The sequence below is a fragment of the Dromaius novaehollandiae genome, chromosome 7 (genome assembly GCF_036370855.1).
Source record: "Dromaius novaehollandiae isolate bDroNov1 chromosome 7, bDroNov1.hap1, whole genome shotgun sequence".
Lineage (NCBI taxonomy): Eukaryota > Metazoa > Chordata > Aves > Casuariiformes > Dromaiidae > Dromaius > Dromaius novaehollandiae.
Genome location: NC_088104.1, coordinates 10,556,891 through 10,576,448, shown reverse-complemented (window position 1 = coordinate 10,576,448; position 19,558 = coordinate 10,556,891). Strand labels below are relative to the sequence as shown.

General features: G+C 36.2%; 1 protein-coding gene across 1 annotated transcript in view; it reads left to right on the top strand.

Annotated features, from left to right (window-relative positions):
- Positions 1-19,558, top strand: part of CCDC93 (coiled-coil domain containing 93) — a 56,138-nt gene that overhangs the window by 9,919 nt on the left and 26,661 nt on the right. The window contains exons 5-12 of the mRNA XM_026097136.2: positions 179-277; positions 1,738-1,794; positions 4,751-4,851; positions 9,168-9,207; positions 10,646-10,738; positions 11,211-11,261; positions 12,558-12,644; positions 19,431-19,547. Of these exons, the coding sequence (XP_025952921.2) occupies positions 179-277; positions 1,738-1,794; positions 4,751-4,851; positions 9,168-9,207; positions 10,646-10,738; positions 11,211-11,261; positions 12,558-12,644; positions 19,431-19,547 (645 nt within the window). The remainder of the gene's footprint in view (positions 1-178; positions 278-1,737; positions 1,795-4,750; positions 4,852-9,167; positions 9,208-10,645; positions 10,739-11,210; positions 11,262-12,557; positions 12,645-19,430; positions 19,548-19,558) is intronic.

The window sequence follows — 19,558 nt, the reverse complement described above, 5'->3', positions numbered from 1 at the left end:
TTTTGTTAGGAGTCTGCTGAGTTATCACACTTACAAATATATGTTCCTGTTAGTGTGCTTAAAATGTACTTTTTACATTTACATAACTATTAAAAAAATTATACAACAGTTTGGAGGTGGTATTTGCTGCTGTTGTTGTTTTTCTTCCCCTTTCCAATGACACAAACTTTCTTTTTAGTGGCTGGTGAAACGTGCAATAGAAACTAGAGAAGAAATGGGAGACTACATTCGTTCCTACTCTATATCACAGTTTCAGAAAACTCATAGGCTACCAGAGGTGAGGTCAAGCTAGTTCTTGTTTCTATTATATGTCAAATGGTCAGATGCAGCACTAGCTCCACAGCTGATGTAAATCAGCCCGGATGCACTGGGGTTGCTGAGACTATGCTGATTTACATCAGGCTGTGTGTATTCTTTGCCTTTTTTATCATTTTATTAATTGGTCTTGCAGGAATCCAAATACGAGTTAATCTGGGGAGAAACAGAACAGTACTGAATTGAGGATTCAGCCGTTTATTATTATGAGTGAGGGTTTATGGATATCGGTTTCCTTTTTGCTTTGTTAGCTGCCTTAGTTTTTCTGCAATATTTGGTAGTGCTCTGTCTATCTGGCTTGCAAAGTACCTGGCTCCTGGAGTAGAGCTCTGTGCAGTGCATACAGGCTCACTGTGCAACTGGAACTACACTACCTGGAATGGGTTCAAAAACAACCAGTGTGCTCTGGAGGAGCTGATCTAGCTAAAAGGGATATGCTGAGAATTGGTATGCCATTAATTCTATGTCGTCTGTGACTTATGACTTTATTTTAGAGTGCTGGAAGGAAACTCTTCTTTCCCTGGTTCCAAACTCCAAATCTGTTCTTGGAAGATAGATGCTCAAAAGACTTTCTTCAAAAAGTGGAAAGGCTTGTGGAAAGGCAGAGAGGACAGGTTTGGGTTGAAAGGAATTAAATTTATCTCTCTAAATGTAGTTGCCAGAGGAGTCAGAGCTACTGCTTTATCTGGAAGCATAGTGGTAAGAGTAGTTATGCAATGTTTGAGATACCCTGGTCAAATTCCTCCTACATCTGACAACAGTCAAATTCTGACTGCTTTGAAGTTATGTGCTTTAAATGGTGATGTGATCTCCTCTCCTCCTGCTGAGGAACTTCCTATTCCGCAGTAATGGTTTAAAGCTTCCTTGGCATAGAGGGAGAACAGAAGTGAGTTTGGATTTGTGCTGAGCTGTCAGTTCTATTTATGCATTTTATCCAAAGGCCTTTTCCTATTTAAAACCTAGAACGAAAGTTTTGCCTCTAATTCAGTAATAGTGTTAAAGGTGGATCTCCTTATTACTGGGAATGACAGCAGGATTTTCTTTGCTTTTTTTTTTTTTTTCTATTTGTTTTCAATGCTTAGAAGTTAAAATAATCATAGAGGAAAACTTTCTTTCCCACATAAGCCCATCCCATTCATTATTTCTTTGTGCTGGAGAAACAATTAGAGGTCCCAGTAGTGGGCTAGGATTGCAAATGTTGGATACTGTATAAGCAGACACCGGAAAGATTACTGGTCTGAATACAGTTTTAAAGACTTGCTTATCTGATGAATGAAGGAAATCGCTGCTATTTGACTGAACAATTAATTGAGCAGCTCAGTTAGAAACTATTTGACAAGTCTGTTTGCTAAACTCATTACCGTTGTTGAGATTTAATCTCTGTTCCAGTATTTTTAATCACCTTTGTTAAATGTCTTGCAGGATGATGAATTTATGCAAAGAAAAGAGAAGGCTATGAAAACAGTTACTGATATCTTTGTAAGTATAGTAGATTTTTTTGTGATCACTTTTAACAACCAAGAAGCAAGTCCTTTTAGTAATGAAATGGTGGTGGTGAATTCTATTTAATGCAGCTGCTCCTGGGTTTTCTCAGGAGAAGGTTCCAGTAACATGTCAAGCTTCTTTCTTAGAAAGGGGACAAATGCCAGTGTTTCATACTGGAAACCTTCTGCATGTACAGTGTACCACTAGATAAACCAAGTCATCTGCTTGTGCAGAGAGTATGTTGTTCCATGGCATCAAATAAAAGTCATGAGGTAACTCACAGCTATTAAACACCTAGCAGACTAACTGTTTATTTGAAACTATCAGAAATTGGACTATATTTATCTTCTAATTAATCAAAGTGGCAATGATCTGTCGATTTTAAATGTCTGCATGTCAAAACTCATTTTCAGTTTCACTACTTGTGAAAGCAGTGAAAATAGGTCCAGTCAGGTGCCTTGTGCAAAGTCCCACAGTGCTTGATTGGGTTCCTTAACATATCAGGTTGCATGTTTTCTAAGACTGCTTTTTAGAGTTCAAAGAGAAAGACATGGCAGAAGTGAAGCAGCTACAGGTACGCTAGATCAGATATTTCCCTGCTGGTTGAAGTCAGTGAAGTTGTTTTCACTTGCCAAATCTTTTAGGTCTGTTACTTTGAAATTCATAGGTCATGCTCCAGGAATCGGGTATGCATGTGCCTACTTCTGTACTCAAGAGAATAGTTCCATATTTAGGGTCTGAGAGTGGAACAGATAGCGGAAAATAAAGAAAACAAGGTGCTGTCTTAAAAGTTTGACTGTCTTGCAGGATTTGGCTAGCTTGTCTAGGTACCGCTGAATAGTGCCCCTGCCTTTGAGCATAGCAACTGCTCTCCCCAATTTGGATTCATCTGCAGATTTGATGAAGGTGTATTCTGTCTCTCTCCTCCTCCAGGTCACAGATCTATGGGTTTTAGGTGCGTCTTTATGGCAGATAAAGTTTTGTCATTTGTTCATTCATCACTGATCAGAGCATAATTAGACAAATGCCTCTTCATTAAATATTTGAGCTCTGTTGGGATTACAGCCGTTGCTGCTGACACCTAATCTTCTTAATGGAAGATTAGACCATAAGATCTCTTAAGGCATCAAGGCATGAGTGCAATCTAGAGGAACATGCAGAATGATTTTTTTTTTTTTAAGGGAGAGGAAGCCTCACAGGCTCTCCTTTCTATCCTCGGGAACTGGAAAAAGGGTGTAAGCTTTACTCTTTTGCACGTCACCTTCAAATTGTTGTGCATTAGAATTAGAAGAGAAATCAGCTCTCCTAAAAGGGGATCAGCAAGTGTGAAAGATTAGTCTGTTGTCTGAATTCATTATTAGAACTCTGGTCTAAGGACCTGCCCTGCTCTTCTCAGGGGGACAGTGCAATGAGATTTATGGTCGTGGTCAGGCCCGAAGGTTAGAAAAGTGAATATTAAATATCAGGCATGGTAACTGAAATAAGAACTGCTGCTGCTGAAAGGTGAATATGTTGTGAATTGAGATTTTCCTGCAGTCGTTTTGTTCATCTGCTCAGTTAGTGATGCCAATGTTTGTTTACTAATGTTTATGGTATAAGGTCTGCACTTTATATAGCACAGGTAAAATACAGAATACCTCTATAAAAGCTACAATTGCTCTTATGACTTCTGTTGTTTTTCTGTAGGTGTAAAAGTACCTGTTGTGGGAGAATCCTAGTCATAAAATCTTTTTCATGTGACAGGCAAAAATGTAGTGTGATTTAATAGCTAGAAATGAAGACAACACAAATTCAGATCAGAAATGGAGTAAAAATTAAGAGTAACAGACAAATTCAGCAGAAACTTATAAAGGAATAGGATTTATTTTCACTTGTTTAAAATCTTTACTTTGGGATTACCTATCTTTGAAAAAGAGAGCTAATTCGATAATACTATGGTGCAGGAATTCCTAGTTGAAAATCAGTTTGTTGTATAGAAAGTCAGATCAAGCAAAAAAACAATCCTCCTTTTAATTTTCTTTTAGAATCCAATCAAATCAAAGTAAATTTTATCTTGGTTCCAATTACTAATTTTAGGAAAGTTACAAACATCCTTTAATTTTGTTTGTGTATGAGATGGAGTAGTTTTTCTGATTTTTTTGGTATAAAGACTATTATGCTGGTCCTGTTGCCCTATATGGAAGGAGGAAGAAGGCCACTTTAGTATAAGCCGTATTTGTAGTGCTGCAACAGTTTTGTTGATGTTAATGCTTGCATAGGATAGCAGCTCTCTCTTTTTGTCTGTTTTATTTTTATACAAAAATACCTTTATCGGTACAAAATAGTGAGTGCCTATGAATCCTTGTTTTGTTTGCTGGATTGTTGTCCAGCTAGGATCACACTGGTATAGCCTGAGATCGAATGATTTTAGTAGCAGACTGCTCAAAATACATTTTTTCCTTCCTTAAATTACAGTAAAATCTGCTTTAATTCCATTGTGACCAGATAAAATTGTGATCATTGAGTAGATAATAACATTTAATCACTTAACAATTGAATAAAAATAAAATTAACTACCAAAAAGATAACATTTCTAGACGTTGGACTTATCAGTTTAATCATAGAACTTTGATTTTAAATAGGCATCAGTTTTGTTATTTTTGACTCCTCTCAAGTGTGATTGATGTGATTGAGGAGAATTGAAGAAATCATGTTTTTCGCTTAAAAAAAAATTGTTTATCCTTTTTAGAAAAAAAAACGTGGAAATCAGATTCTATAGCAAATCCTTTAGAGGTAAATTCAGTAAGATTTTATTCATGCAATTCCAGAAAGAGAAGGTCAAGGATGTTTATTTGGGTGAGTATATTGAATTGGAAAACAACCAGTGGTATATCTCACTCTAAAAAACAAAATTCTTCATTTATTTAAGAAAAGTCTTGGGCAAGCTTTAAATTTATTCACTGGCTTACAGGAGGTTTACAAACCCCAGAGAAAATATAAACGTCAGGAGGGAGCTGAAGAACTGCTAGACGAGGAATCAAAGGTTCACGCTACACTTCTGGAATATGGCAGGTGAAAGGCTTCAATCTGTATAAGTTGTGCATGGGTTTTGTATTGTGTATGGTTAGAGGTATCTCAAATGATTGTGTGTGTGTGTATATATGTAAATCTTGCTTGAGAATGGACTGTTTCAGATTTTACTTACTTATCCTGTAAATTCACTGGGAACTGGACAGTCCTTTTATATAAGTGAATAATGTCTTGTACAATGGAAGTCCAGACCCTGACTTTGTCCTATTAGCTGTGCTGCAGCACAAGTAGGAAATGTCTATTGAATATGCTTGTTCTTTACTCCATAAAAATGGCCTAAATCCATGATGCCTTTAGGTAGTCTTAGATTATCAGTCTTGACTGTCAAAAAAAGTATTGCCTCTTTTTTAGCATTCCTCCAGAAACTGGGGAGAAGACGGACTGAAGCTGTTACTGGTTCTTTTTGTAGTTCTAACGTAATTATTACACTGGGAGGCTGAATTATAGTTTAGTGCTTTGTCTGTTTACCTTCTACAAACTTCCGGTTAGAGACAACTACTAAAGGTTTGCGTATATCTGTTACTTCTAGAAGTCTCTGGTTTTCTGTGAGCTCTCCAAACACAAAAAATAACTTAAGAGTTTCTGTTTCAGCATCTCTTTCCCATTTCTTCTTCTTAGCTTGGTAATACGGACAGCTTTTCTTCTAAGTTCTTAATACTTAATCAGTATTAAATCATATTTTCATTCCTTTTTGAATTTTTTATGGCTTATTCTCCCCAAAAGCTGTAGATTTTCTGTCTTACTATTGTGAGTACCTTCCTCTTTTCCTTTTTGTCCCTTTGTTTTGACATACAGTTTAAGTCAGCAAATGGTGTCCTGATTGCAGATTGCTTACAACCTTTCCCCCTTTCATTCATGGTATTTGATGATGGCAGCATGGACAAATTAATGTCTTTCAGCTTGTTTTCCTTTAAAGTAGGATGAAATCCACAGTGCATTCTTGACGGAATGAAACTAGTGGGAGACATTTGGGTGTCTTGTTACTCAACCGAGTCTGACCTTGTATAAACTCTCTGTATAAATAACTAACCATAGAACTCTTCCCATCCATCCAACATCAGTAGAGTCCAGTGCAGTTATGTGAAGTATTAGCAAGCTGCTTTAAAAGCCTGAAATGACTGGCTGCTCTAATAAATTTGTTTAATCTATTCAAAAAACAAGGAAACAGAGGGCCTCTTCTGTATATACTAACCACTGATTTTATTCACAGAACTAATATTCATAAATTTTGTGGACTGTAATCTTGAGTGACTCCTATTTGTCTAATACTTCTAGGCAGTTAGGCTTGATTTACCTGTCAGTCATCCATTTTAGTTTGCTTCCTCCCTGAATGAAAACTGAATTTGCAAGTTGATGACATTGTCAGGGCTTATTCTACTTGGCATCTGGATTTTGTCCCTAACTCTTCAGGGGAAGATGTGCATGCAGAAATCATTAGATTTAGATCAGCTCATTGATGCAAAAGAGCTGGTATAGAAATGCTGAAGTCTTGGTATACTGTCTAGTTATCCTTTCTTGTACTGTTTCAGTGTCTTTACTGCATACTGTTGGTGTTAGGCGTGTTTCCTAATAAACAAAAAGAACGTAAAATACTTTATGGGGTTGGAGGGAATTCCTGTGTATGATTTTTATGGAGTTAGTTTAAAAATAGAAGAAAACTTGAAATCGGGTAGCTTGAAAGCTGAAATAAAAAGATGTTTTCATCTCGTGGATCATCACAAATTGTTTTAGCTTAGGTATTGTGGAACACTTGAGACCCAAGTATTTCTTGAGAGAGAAGCTCCTTTCTGCTGGAAAAACAGATAAAACTTTAACAAAAAAATAGATGAAGATGAATGATGGAGAAAGTTCGAGTACAGAGAGAGGAAATAAGAACAGAAAAGCAGGAAGCACTGAAAATGTAAGGGATCTGCTATTATCATGCATAATATCTATCAGTACATAGATGTGAGGAGTGGCTTGGAACTATTTTTCTAATAAGAGAGGCAGTCAGGAATTTACAAACTCTCAGGAAGGAAAATGCCTCTTTAAGACAGTGTTTGTTTTCTTTTCTTTATAAGATGATCTTGATGGTATTGTACAGCCCTAGTAGAAAAACAAAGGGAGAAGAGGTATTTGGTCTTTGAAAGGCATGAAGCATGACAGAATACCCATTGGACTGATTATTTAAATTAATGAGAAGGAAAGACAGTACTTACCAATAACTAGCTGTATCTGTCTTCTAATAGGAAAAGTTAAGCTCAACCTACAAATTGAATGGAAAAGGGAGAAAATTAGGACAGTCGTAGGATTTGAATGCATTCTAGTGATGCTTCGTAATAAATTCCCAAAGCATATAATTCTTGACCAGAAAACCGTTATTGATATAACTCAAAAACAAAGAAGAACATCTGAGAAAATGACAGTAGTAAGACAGGTAAATGTCCAGTTCATGTGTTTTGACAGAGAAAGAAAATCTTAAGGAAGGCAATTGTATGTCTACCTTGAACCTACTAAGAAATAACAAGAGAGTACAAGGACTTAAGAGATGCATACAAAAATCTGAGAGGGCGGTAGGGATTACTATCTACCCTTCAACACTTAGGGAAACTAGAGCACTGCTGAAAAGGCAGATAGTAGACTTTTGGCTGGTAGTTTTAGATAGAAAGTTGAATGCTTTTAAAATTCAAATAGAGTGAACCTCTCATTCTTTCACTCTGTATAGGTGGTAGTCTTAAAATCATGCGAGTAGAGTTTTTTACTCCTAAGTGCTCCTCAGTTATCATAAAAATGACTCCTTTCAGTGGACACTAATCATAAAAGTTCTTTCTCTCAGTGCAATGAATAATAGAGGGTCTTGTCATGACTTGATGCCAAATGCAGCATTACACAGATACAGCCAGTGATATAGTGCTGTGTTCTGAATTGATTTTGTTCCTGTGGCCTTCAGTTTAAAGGCTATCACAAATAAGTGTGACGTGGTTAGCCAAAATCTGTTCTGAGAGTGCAGTGATGTCAGTGAGCATCTTTCTGTGTAGTTGTGTAGTCTGTTTCAACTAAGGGCTTTCGTTGCCCAGTCTTTGCATATTCTCAAATAGTTTTCGGATAAAGTACAAAGTCAGTTCATCTAACATGTGAAATGTTAGTCCTGGAATGCACATGGATTCTGTGTTGGTATAATCGATGTTCAAGTTTTTATTATTTCTATTTTGGTGCAGTTCATTTCTTGGACGCAGTTATCTGCATGAAAATAACCTTGCACTCATGCAGAAGGCAGTAAAAGATGTACAAGAATGGCAGTACTACTATCAAATGCTTCTTTATAAATACAACTTTATGTATATTCTTCATGGGGGTGGTGCCCTATCACCCTGTATTGATAAGCTTTAAAATGCAGAGAGGTCTTAATGTTTGGGAATTCTGGAGAGCTTGGAGTTATGCTACAACAAAATATGACTGAATTTACCCTGTAGTTGTGAATGTTGAGTAAATGGAGAACTGGTAGCAATTGGTACTGTTGCTGAGGATCACTTCTAACTTAGAGCCATAAAAGGCCTTTAAATAGTTCTGCTTGTGCAGTAGATAAGGAATTAGTCTTAGTTGTAAATTAGTCAACTGGGAACATCTTTCATGACTATGTATGTGCTGGGTTTTGTGCTCCCTGATAATGAGGGTGATTGCTTGCTCAGATCTAAAAATGCTGCTTGCTCAGATCTAAAAATGCTTTCTGCCTGTCTTTTCTGCAGGATAATTTCTAAACTAACACTGTAACTCAAATGTTAATTTTTTCTCCTTTTTTTTTTTTAAGTAAAAAAAAAAAAAATTGCTTGAACATATATTTAAAGCTCGGAAGCTCTAAGGCCATGCTTCAGAAAGAAATTGCAAGTTCATCAAAGCACACAAGCATGAATGTTCTTTAGGAGTTGAGATTGCACTGACAATTTCTTAAGGCCTGTCCAGAATTCAGAAATATGTCTCTTATAGCTCAGGATCATTTTCCAAATGGAAAGAGAGCATTGCTCTTTCCATCCATTAGCTTTACATGACAGTGCTCTAGGAACAGTCCAGATTTGCAAATCATAATGGATGGAATAGATGGAGCTGACATTATACTGTAAATATGCTGCAGTACCTGCTGCTTTAGTTCAATTGAAGCATTTCATAACTAACGTGAACCTGGCTTTGGATGTTGCTTTTGCTGAATGATTCACTTTTTAGTGGGCTTCTTATGCTGAAAACTGATAGAAACTTGCTTGTTATGAAATCAAGAATGTTGGAAACAGCAATATACTACTTTGATGTTACTATTGTTCTTTTAGGAGATATGGATTTAGCAGACAATCAGGAAAAACAGAACAGGTAAAAATACTATTGATATTATTTATTTATTTTTTAATTCTTCCTGCAATTCAAGTATTATTTTTTTTCTTGGAGTGCTGGTTACTGTAAGATCTTAAAGCAATACAATAGAATAGGAAGCTGTAACTTATTCTTAAAAATGACTGAGACTAAAAATTCTCATGCTGTGAAAGATGCTATTGCTTACTATCTGTCTTTTTTTTTTTAAGTGAATTCTTTCATCTGCCAGTAGCTGTCAAAGATTACATTTTGCAAACATAGATTGCTTAAATGAGAGGTTTGTTGTTGTTTTTTCAGTGTGGGTTAACCATATATCCTATCTGCTTAATGACTGTCTTTAAGTGTTCCAAGATGCATTTGTTAAAGAGGTTTGTTTCTTTTTTGAAGAATCATTCAGCTAGGTAAGAAATTCTGTAGGCATTTATTACATACCAGGTCATTTAATGTGATAGAGAAGCATGATACAATGCTGTAAATAAATCATAGTGCCTCTTGAAAACTAGTATTCTTGCTTGTGCCTTTGATGGTTATGGAATCATAAGCTGTTCTAATCAGAGTTTTTTATAATTTTATTACTTCAGTGCAGATATTACTTTGATTAAAAGTTATTACAGGTGGTGTTAATGAAGAAATGCGCTAAGCATGATATGGTGTTAACAGTATATTGAGTATATTAAGGTTGCCCTCTTTCATTATCTCAATATTCCACATATACATTTAACATGTAAATCATATAAATGGAGATGTTTTCAAATCTATGCCCTCTTCTTTTTCCTTGAAAGTAGCTGCCAGGCTGCAGTCATGTTTTATACAGTTTATTTTTTTCTTCATAAATATTACTGAATTTGGAGTATTGTATATTAGACTGTCACGCTCATTGTGTGAATTGAGTTACCACTAAGGTAGAAGAGGAAGATTAAATAGTCTGGTCAGTGGTACGCTACTGTGACCTAGAAATTGAGTCTATCAGTTGTCAGCACTCATTATTTTAGTGGTATGTATGCTTCTGTCTGAACTAGGCAAACATTTTGAATTTCATATGTTTGTTACACAAGTTGAATCATTTTTCAGCTCTTAATTTAATTTCTGTCAAAAATAGCAGCTTTCTCCTGTATACTAGATGTCTAAGGCCAAGCTTCTGGACTAGACAGTTGGCTTGTGAGGTTGTAGGTCTCAGAAGGCTGTGGAATAAAGGATCTTTACCCCAGACGTGTGCATAGCAAGCCAGAGGCACTGTCTTGAGCAACCGGGTTACTTGTGAAGTTCAGTGAGGGTTGCACCTCGGTTGTCATGAACAGGACTGTAGGGTGTTCCAATGTTACCTGTAAAAACAAGGTAAAAACGGAATAGTTACATTCCAGTTTTCTCCTTGTTGTCTGTCTTAGTGCATCAGATTACTGGAGTTAGATATAATATTTTCTTAATTTCTTTTAAACAGACTGAAGATAAAAAAATTGTGCTACCTCCAGGGCTTGCAGCAGCAGGAAGAACTGAGGCTTGTGATGAAGATGACCTTCGGGCTGCTGAAGAGGTGTGCCATATACATAGTGGGCGTGGATGTTACTTGCTAGGGGAAAGGGGCAGTAAGCAGTGCACTGGTTGTTCTCTGCGAGGAGGAAAATCTCGGTGCTTAGCTGATGTGGGAGTTCCTTCCCACAGGCAAATACGGAATCCAAAATGGAAGCACAAAATTAAATGTTTGTGGATATTTAATACCAAATACTCAACTTCCATTTTGGAATCTAAGCATTTTTAAGAGGTCAGCATATGTATTCTGCGTTGCTGTTTGTAGCTGACTGCTCTGAGTTAGCCTCTACTGTGATAGGGAATTTTCCTTTATTTGGTAACTTTAGCACCGCTTCTCTAACTTTCATAGAATTATTATCCCCTTGCATGCATTAAAATAAGCATGCTAGATGATACTAATTGTATATGTATGTCACTATCGATAAACAGAAATATGTTAAATATAGTTACATGTAATACCTCCTATCTTGCCCTAGCTTCGCATTAAAACTCTGATGACTGGAATGGCTGTGATGGGAACAGAAGAGGTAAGCAACATTTAAAACTAACATAGCTTTGTTTTAATTATGGATGGATATGTTTTAGTAATCACAGTTCAGATTAGTCATCAGAGGGTTTGCCACATAGTACATTAGGATATTCACACAAAGATTAATACTGTTTTTCCAGTCAGAGTTTTAATTCTTGCATTTTAATGTTACATGAGAGCAGTTCAACATGCTATTTATGCCACTTACTTGCTAGCTATCACTTACTCTTAAGGTAATTTTTACTAAAGTTGAGTTGTGAGTCTAAAGTTGTTTGAAAAAAATTTTTGCATATAAATTTTCATAAAAAGAATGCAAGAAAAGATGGTTGAATTAGGAAGGCAGCACATTTTACAGGGCTGCTGACTTAATCCTTTGCCTTGAAATAATTTTATTTAAAGTATTAGAGTATTTATTTAGAGTAATCTAAATAAATGCTTCTTTCAAATGGATTCTACAAGGAGGACTTCAGGGCAAAAACATCACAGTACAGCTACCCAGGAAGTAATACAATTATATATATCTCATGAAGATAGCCACAGAAATAATTGTCTTACTGGGGAGAGGAGAGGAAAACTGTTTCAAGGGTTTTTTCAAATCACTGATAAACATTATAAATTGTATCGTTAGTATACAATGCTGAAAATATAATATTTATATTTTCTGTTCAAATTCTTAATTGGCTGTAGTATATCAATGATGTAGCGGAACTTTTAGGCTGCAGTTATTTTGGAAACTCTTATACTTCCATTTTTGGGTGAGGGTAGTTGGAAGAAATTCAGTTGTTTGACATAAACAGAAATAATATGTTTAAGTTGCAGAAGAGAAGGCAATAAGCAGTCTAGTCTCAAAGTCAATTGACATATTTTGTAGTGAAATCCATTGTAGAATTCAGTCCTATTAAGTGGAAGATTATTTCTCTGTTTGCATCTGATTTTAAAGCTGTATGCTCTTAAGCATCTACCTAGTCATAGTTTGTCTCAAAATGTGGTCTAAAAGTTTTATTACTGCAACTTTAAAATTCAGTATGTAAAATACAGTTCAAAGTAAATATTTGAAAATCTGAATTCAAACTACTGATAGTGTTTGCCAAAGGTTAGAAATGAAGAAATTTTCATCAATGAAGTTTCTTTCTATCCTTTTGGGATAAAATGTGTTGGGCTTTTCTATGGTTAGAGAATTTAATGCAATGTAATTAATCTTTCTATGTTTCTGTTAAAATTAGAGCTTGTGGAAATTGCCATATAAAAACCACAAGCTGTTCCAAAACTCAAACACTTTTTGATTCAATTGCAGGGCAAGTTGACAGCAAGCACAGTAGGCCAGATTGTTGGACTCCAGTCAGATGAGATCAAGCAAATAGTGTCAGAATATGCTGAAAAGGTAAGTGTGTTACCTGGTTATGCTTTACCACGTCATGCTTGGTAGCTTACTAATTTAGGTTTCAAGCTTCCAAATAAACTGGCGTGATTCTCCTAAGACGGCAGTGTTTCATGGTGGAAGATAGCAAAATCAGGATTCTGGGAAGTATTTAACTGAGACTCGGACACGCACGAGTTTTAGGGTGAGAGCACATATTCCTAAATTGTGTTCATGAGTAAATAAGGCTTAAACACCTGCTTAAATGTTTTCATGAATAAGAGGCTGAGCTGATATTTTACTGAAACCAGAGGCCTAAATTTTTAATGCGTTTTTAGATGTTTGGTTTTAAGCACAGAAATACAGCTCTGTGGGCCTGTTCAGTGAAGAGCTGGCCTAAGTCTTTCAGGTACTGGAATCTTGCTTGCCCTTGGCTCCAATTACCGGTCATGTGCTCGATCTCTGATTCCGAAGCTAGTATCATCGAAAAACAAACCTTTGTTGCTTTTAGAAGTCAAGGCAATTAACTTTGTTTATTAGCTCCATTTATTGTGTTCAACTGTGATTGCTTTTACAGTAATGTGAAAAGAAAATCTGGCTCTTCAAGCAATTAATACGTATAATACATCACTGCCAGTTGTGAGTTATAGGTCGCTCTTATTTGTCCAATAGTCTTCTCATATTTCTTCCTTTTTGTTGACACTTATGAGGTATGGAGCTTTCCCATTTGGGAGATAAACCCTATAACTCAACAGAGTCTATAGCAATTTCTTGGCCTTTCTTTATTATAGAGGATTGGAAGAACAGAAGCCCAAGGGTCATATTTCAATGTTACATTTCTTCTGTTCTGAGAGAAGGCAGCAGGACCTTGACTATTATAGTAGAACAGTGATTAATACTCTGGAAAGAACTGATTGAAGTCAAACTAAACATATATCATTTTTAAAATCAAATCTACTGGTTGTGACCAAAAAATAAAATCTTTGTGTGTGCATGCACGTACCAGGAAAAGAAAATTAGGGATGTTATCAAACAGCTTATAGAAGCATCAACAATGTTTGCATATGGTTCTAACAGCTTTAACCCCTTGTAACTATTTCTACTCTGATAAAAAGCAGGGCTTATTTGTCTGTCATGGCCTTAATCAGGACCTGATCCACAGGCCCATTGCCTGTGAAGACAGCTGGCAAATAAAATTCTAAATTTGCTCTTGCCGTATGCCAGGATCATTCTTACAGGGTAGTGTTTTTGCTGAAGATCAGTGCGTACAATTTTTTTGCGTTTGCCCCTCTTTCTGCTGTTGAGTGGACTTACTGGATAAACTGGAAGGGAAGATTCTAGTGGTGTTCCTTTGTTTTCTAAAAATCTTGACAGAAAGTTGTTAACTTGGCTTTTATCTGCCTAAACATTGACGTCTTTTTAAGGCAATTTTTTCAATGTAACTTTGCTTTTACTGTGTTTGAGGGATTCTTTCTCTGAAAATTTGTAATCATCCCCTTGTATAACAGGAGGCTTTGCTTTCAGTAGAATAGGAGGAAAAGTTTGTTCTCTGTTAAAATGAGAGAATGACTAAAACTAGGTAAGTATTGTCTCAAAATTACCGCCTTTAAAAATGCCTGAAGAGTATCCTCTTCAGCAGTTGTAAATGCTGTTTGCAAGTTGCTTATATAATGAGAAGTTGACTCAGAGTATTTTTCAACTTCTGGAGTCCCATGTTGGATGTTACTATGTCCCCTGTGCATTCAATTGAAATAGCATAAAGTAAACATTTCAACAGTCTGGTATGATAAAGAGTAGTCATTGAAGGAAGATACTAAATTGCATATTTATATACTTATTTGCTTGCTGGAACTTTGAAAGGTAAGGTGAGATTCTGTCATTTATTCTTGAGTTCCTGAGCCTTGGGAAAACATCAAGAAAAAATGACTGCATATTATTTTGAAATGGCTGCTAAAGATCTAATTGGATCTAGACTGAAAAAAGATTTGAGCTGTTACAGGGTTTGAGATTGTCTGAGGCCTAAAGGGAAAAACAAAAAACAGTGAACTTCATAGTTGCCTCAATTCGAAGTTAGTCACAGATAGGAACCTCCGAAGTCTATTTGCTAGTAGGAGATGATTGTACCAGAAGGGATACACAAAATCTGCTACAAAATTAGTTACTGATACAAAGTTTGTATTTTGATACAGACACTTTTTGGGGGGGGTAATGTCTGAGAGATGATCTCATTACAAAAGATAAAATTCATTGCCTCTATTTCCTGCCTCCTTCCCATTTAAAACTTTTTTTAATGTGAACAGTGGGAGGCAGACTTGCAGGGTCTATAATTAACTATTTATTTTCACTACCAGTTTTGGAATTACAATAGATTAGTGATCCTAATACACAGGGGAAAAAAACATTATTAATGTGGAGTTTTAACTTACCAAGTTCTGTCACACAAAATGAGGCTACTAATACTTGTTTAACTTGTTTTATTTGAATTAGCTAAATCTTTTTAGGGCAGTTGAGCTGTTGCAGGAAATGGGGAAGAATGAAGTAGTGAGCCAAGGATAGGGATAACACAATTTAACAGAAGAATTGAAGGATGTATCATGTATCCCTTCTTGCCTTCTATAACTGAACTTCTTTTCTTGAGATAGTGCAGTGAACTGATAATCTTGAGCGATCTGAGACACTAGTACTTAGGAGGCTTGCTCAGATACAGCTTTCTTAACATTGTTCAGGAGGCAACTACTGGTTCAGGCTGGTGAGAGACCAGGAAATAAGCAGGGATTTTTGTTGTTGTGTGTTAGTGGCTATTGGTGATAAAGTCATGGGATACTGGATAGAACATGACTATTTGGGGGGAAAAAGAACTACATTCTGGGTAATTTGTTGCTGTAAAGTCGCAGATGAGAAAAGAAGAATGAAGCATGCATATAGAAAACCTGTGTGAATTTTCATTCAAGAGTAATCCTTACTTAAGAGTAATTCAGTGTTTCTCGTGATGCAGATATTAGCAAGTATTAATGCATGTGTTAATCCCTGTCTTTCCTAAGCCAACTGCTACCAATCTGTAACTTGCCAGGGGAAAGTCCATATTGAAAAGAAATGTTTATCTTTAACCATCTGCTTAACTCTTAGGGAAATCATTTAGGTTTAAATATGTTGCAGTGCAATTCTAGAGCACATACTAAGTCATTAAACAGATAAAATGAATTTTTATCTCAAAGAATTACTGTGTTGTGCAGTGGTGAGAGAAGTCATAGCTGTGAATCAAACAAAGCAGAATTTCCTTTGACTGCTAGGAGAAATCAATGAAGGTAACAACAATAGTGTCAAAGGCAAAGTAGCTTATAAAAGTAGTGCTTTTTTCCTTCTATGCCGAAAGCTTCATTTTCTTCAGTAGTTGGAACCTAATTCTTCAGTAACTTCAGTAACACTGTAGTGTTGTTGCAGAACGAATCCATAGCGCAGTGTGACCACGTTAGGCTTACCTTAGTTTTTTCATTTGCAGACCAGAACGATTTTTTTCTGCAGAAACCTCTGTATCAGTGATGGTTATTTTCCAGTTTCAGAAAGCAAACTGTAACAGGCCACTTCTTGAGGCACAGCCTTTTCATTAGAAAACAGTAAGCATCGTAGTGTAGAAACAGCTTTCTTTTAGGCTTCCAAGAGGTTAAATATGAAGCTAAATGTCCTTAACAATGTTCTTAAAGCAGGTGTGTTTTAATGGTGTCCTTTTAAAAGCTTATGCTCATAAAAGAGAAAAATCTTAAAATACTGTGTTCTCCTTTTACTCTACAAGTGTATTTTGAATGTAAGTTTCGTAGTAACTACTAGATTGGGTCAGTAGTACTTACTTTCTCTTGATTTTTAAAGGTCAACCCAGAAAAGACTGCCATTTTTTTCCAGCAGCTTAGAGTAGAGGACAAGAACAACAGTAGAACTTGAGGACCAGCCAAGTGTTCTATGGATGTGTTGCATAATGAAGACCAAAAGGATATTGGAGAGTGAAGATAGTAAGAAAGAAATTCTTAAGTACATTGCTGTAAAAAGTAGGAAGTATTGCTTGCGGAGACAGCAAAAATCTTCTGATGGTACTTACCAGCAAAGGGAGCTTTAGGGATTAGGTGTTTTTTTGATATTTATTTAAAACATATAAAATATCTTTTTATACTGAAGTATTTCTGTATATTATATTTTGATTTTATTGGTTTTAAATGACAAGTTCCATAAACATACTCGCAAGTATGGTAAGTCGCTACTTGAAATAATCTCTGTTGCACATTGCCAGTACCTAGTCAAAACAAAAGCCAATTTGATTTGTGCATGTCATATCATTATTGCCATCTTTCATTGTAGTGTTTGAACTAGACTAACTAGGACAGCTAACAGTGTAATTAAAGCAAAGTCATAATAAACTGTTCTCACTAATCTTTTTCCTCCTTCACATTTTAAGCTTAGGCAGTTACTACTTAAAGGTAAGGAATGAAAAAGCAGCCTATTTTGAGGAAGCATATTGGAAGATCAAAGAATTTTCAAAGTGGACAAATGTGTTTTGGATTCTTCTGTAGTGATATGGAGTTGGGGAACAAGGGTTTACTGTATTTATAAAGTCTTTAAAAGGATGCCAGTCATGCTAATTTTTGCAAATAAGTGTGTAGCTGGCCAGTTGCATAGCTGTTGGATGGGCGTTGCTTTTTCTGGGGAGAGAGGAGAACACAAAAAAGGGTGTGTATCGTTACAGAGAGACAGTAAGCTGTGAGAATTGGGGACAAGGAGAGGCTAAAGTGAGAGTGAATGCTAGAGTAAATCAATATAGACTGTACTAACTTGTTTCCTTCGGGGATTTGTGAGGATGGTTCATGGGATCTCAAGTGCTTTCCTGTCTTGTTTCTGGTCATTCACGCGAAACATCCATGAAAGAGCTGATTCCACGAAAGAGCCAATTCAGACTGAATTCTTCTAGGGGTACATAGGAAGTAGAATGAGACAAGTGTTTCCCTTCTGTGTTTGCTTGCATGAGAAGTTTCCCATTAGAAATAAAGTTTTGAGGGAAGTTCTTCTGCTTAGGGGAATGTACTGTTTTATTAACACTACAGGTTTCTGCTTTCTTCCCCCTTCTACTAGGAGTGTAATCATTGAAGTCAAGATATTCATGGCAGGTTCTGGCAGAGTGAGTTAAGGCCATGCTTTTTAGACTTTAAGCTGAAAATTTAATGAAATGCTTGAACTTCCTGTTGCCAAGGCTGAACTGTGTGGATTCTTCGTATTTTTACATGATCCATCTCGGGCTCTTTTAATTGATGCATCTTTCTCTTGCATTTCCAGTTATCTTGACTTGCATGTTATGCATAGTAGTTCAGCTAATAATGTGAAGGAAAGAAGAATGGGGTCTTGGAATGCATGACATCAAGAGGCAGTCTCGTTTGCCTAAGTAATGAGAGAAATGAGTAAATCTGAGTGTGTATTTATTCAATAATTTGGTGTTACAGCTGTTTAGAGGCATTTTTCCTTTCTTAACAGATATAAAGGAAGTCTGAGATGTCAGAGTTAGCCTTTTCTTGCTGTAAATGTAAAGGGTAACAAGTCATTAAGCTGCTTTTCAGTATGAATAATATAAAATGAAGAAGAGGGAGACGAGTTTTTGGCTCATGTTTTCATTTAAAAAGAAGCTGTTAATGAAGCTGCTTCCCCCTCTGTCTAGGATGGGTACCAGAAGCAAATACCTGTGAGGAATAGTTCATACTTTCTGTAATGTTTTGATGATTGTACATTCTAATGGTTGTCAACATCTGGTAATCATTCAAAATGCACTTAGTATTAGAGTATTTGACAGACTTTGCAAATTAGCACCTGAAATAGCTGAAAATTAACTGCTTTGCTAATGAAATATTGGAAAACATTAACTGGAAAAAGAAGGCTGAGCGAGTGAAGCAAATTACAAAAACAGATGGATGTAAGTATTAAAGTGAGGACTTTCAAAAGGTACAAATAATGTTTAGGCAAATAATCACTTAGACATGTAGCTATCACTGATTTTTAATTACTCTTTAAGCTGTGGCAGATACACTTTTTTTTTTTTTATTATAAATGTTATCTCTGGTAAAGAATATTTCTGGCATCTGTCCCTTTAAAATTCAGAGATAAGAAATGACTGCATCCAGGTTGCTGTCAGTTGAGTAGCTTTCAAAGACTGGTGCCTGTAGCAAATAAAAAGAACTAAATATGATGTGGAGAGGTACAAGTAATTACCGCACCAAGTGTGTTATTCAGCATAAAGGTAGATCCAAGCTAGTACTGCAGAATCTAAATACCATATTGTTCAAGGTTTTAAGTAGTTCTGAATCTAAATATTGGGATATGAAGCATCTCTGATTCAGCAAATTCAGTGAATACTACCTACACTGGAAAACTATCTCGACTGCTTAAGGTGTTTTTTAGCACATTTCTATTTCTTCCGTTTAGACACCCTACCCGGTATAATTGTAATGCTGATTTCTTTCTTTTCGTTTACTGTAGTATCTTTAGCGTGTCTTAGGGCACCTCACTTTACTATTAACTTACTTAAAATAAGCAGCGTGAGGGACACATCTGTTACCTCTAGGGTATAATTCAGTTGGTCAGCTGCTTCTTGACCTTGGTTCAAGTCTATAGGAGGAGAAATCTGTTTTTCTATTAAGTCACTCTGCATGCTGGATGGTGGGACACAATTCTGGATGAGCAATATCACAGGTCTGTCCCAGTCTGGCATTTTTTGAGTTTCTGTAGAAGCAAAAAGTAATGGTGTGAGGTTCAACAAGCTCTTGTTGCTCTTTATTTCAGCAGTCTGAGCTTTCCACTGAGGAGCGACCAGAAAGGCTTGGAGCTGCCCAACAACACAGAAGAAAAGTGGCATCTCTGAATAAGCAGATTTTGCAGAAAACCAAACTCCTGGAAGAAGTAAGTACTGT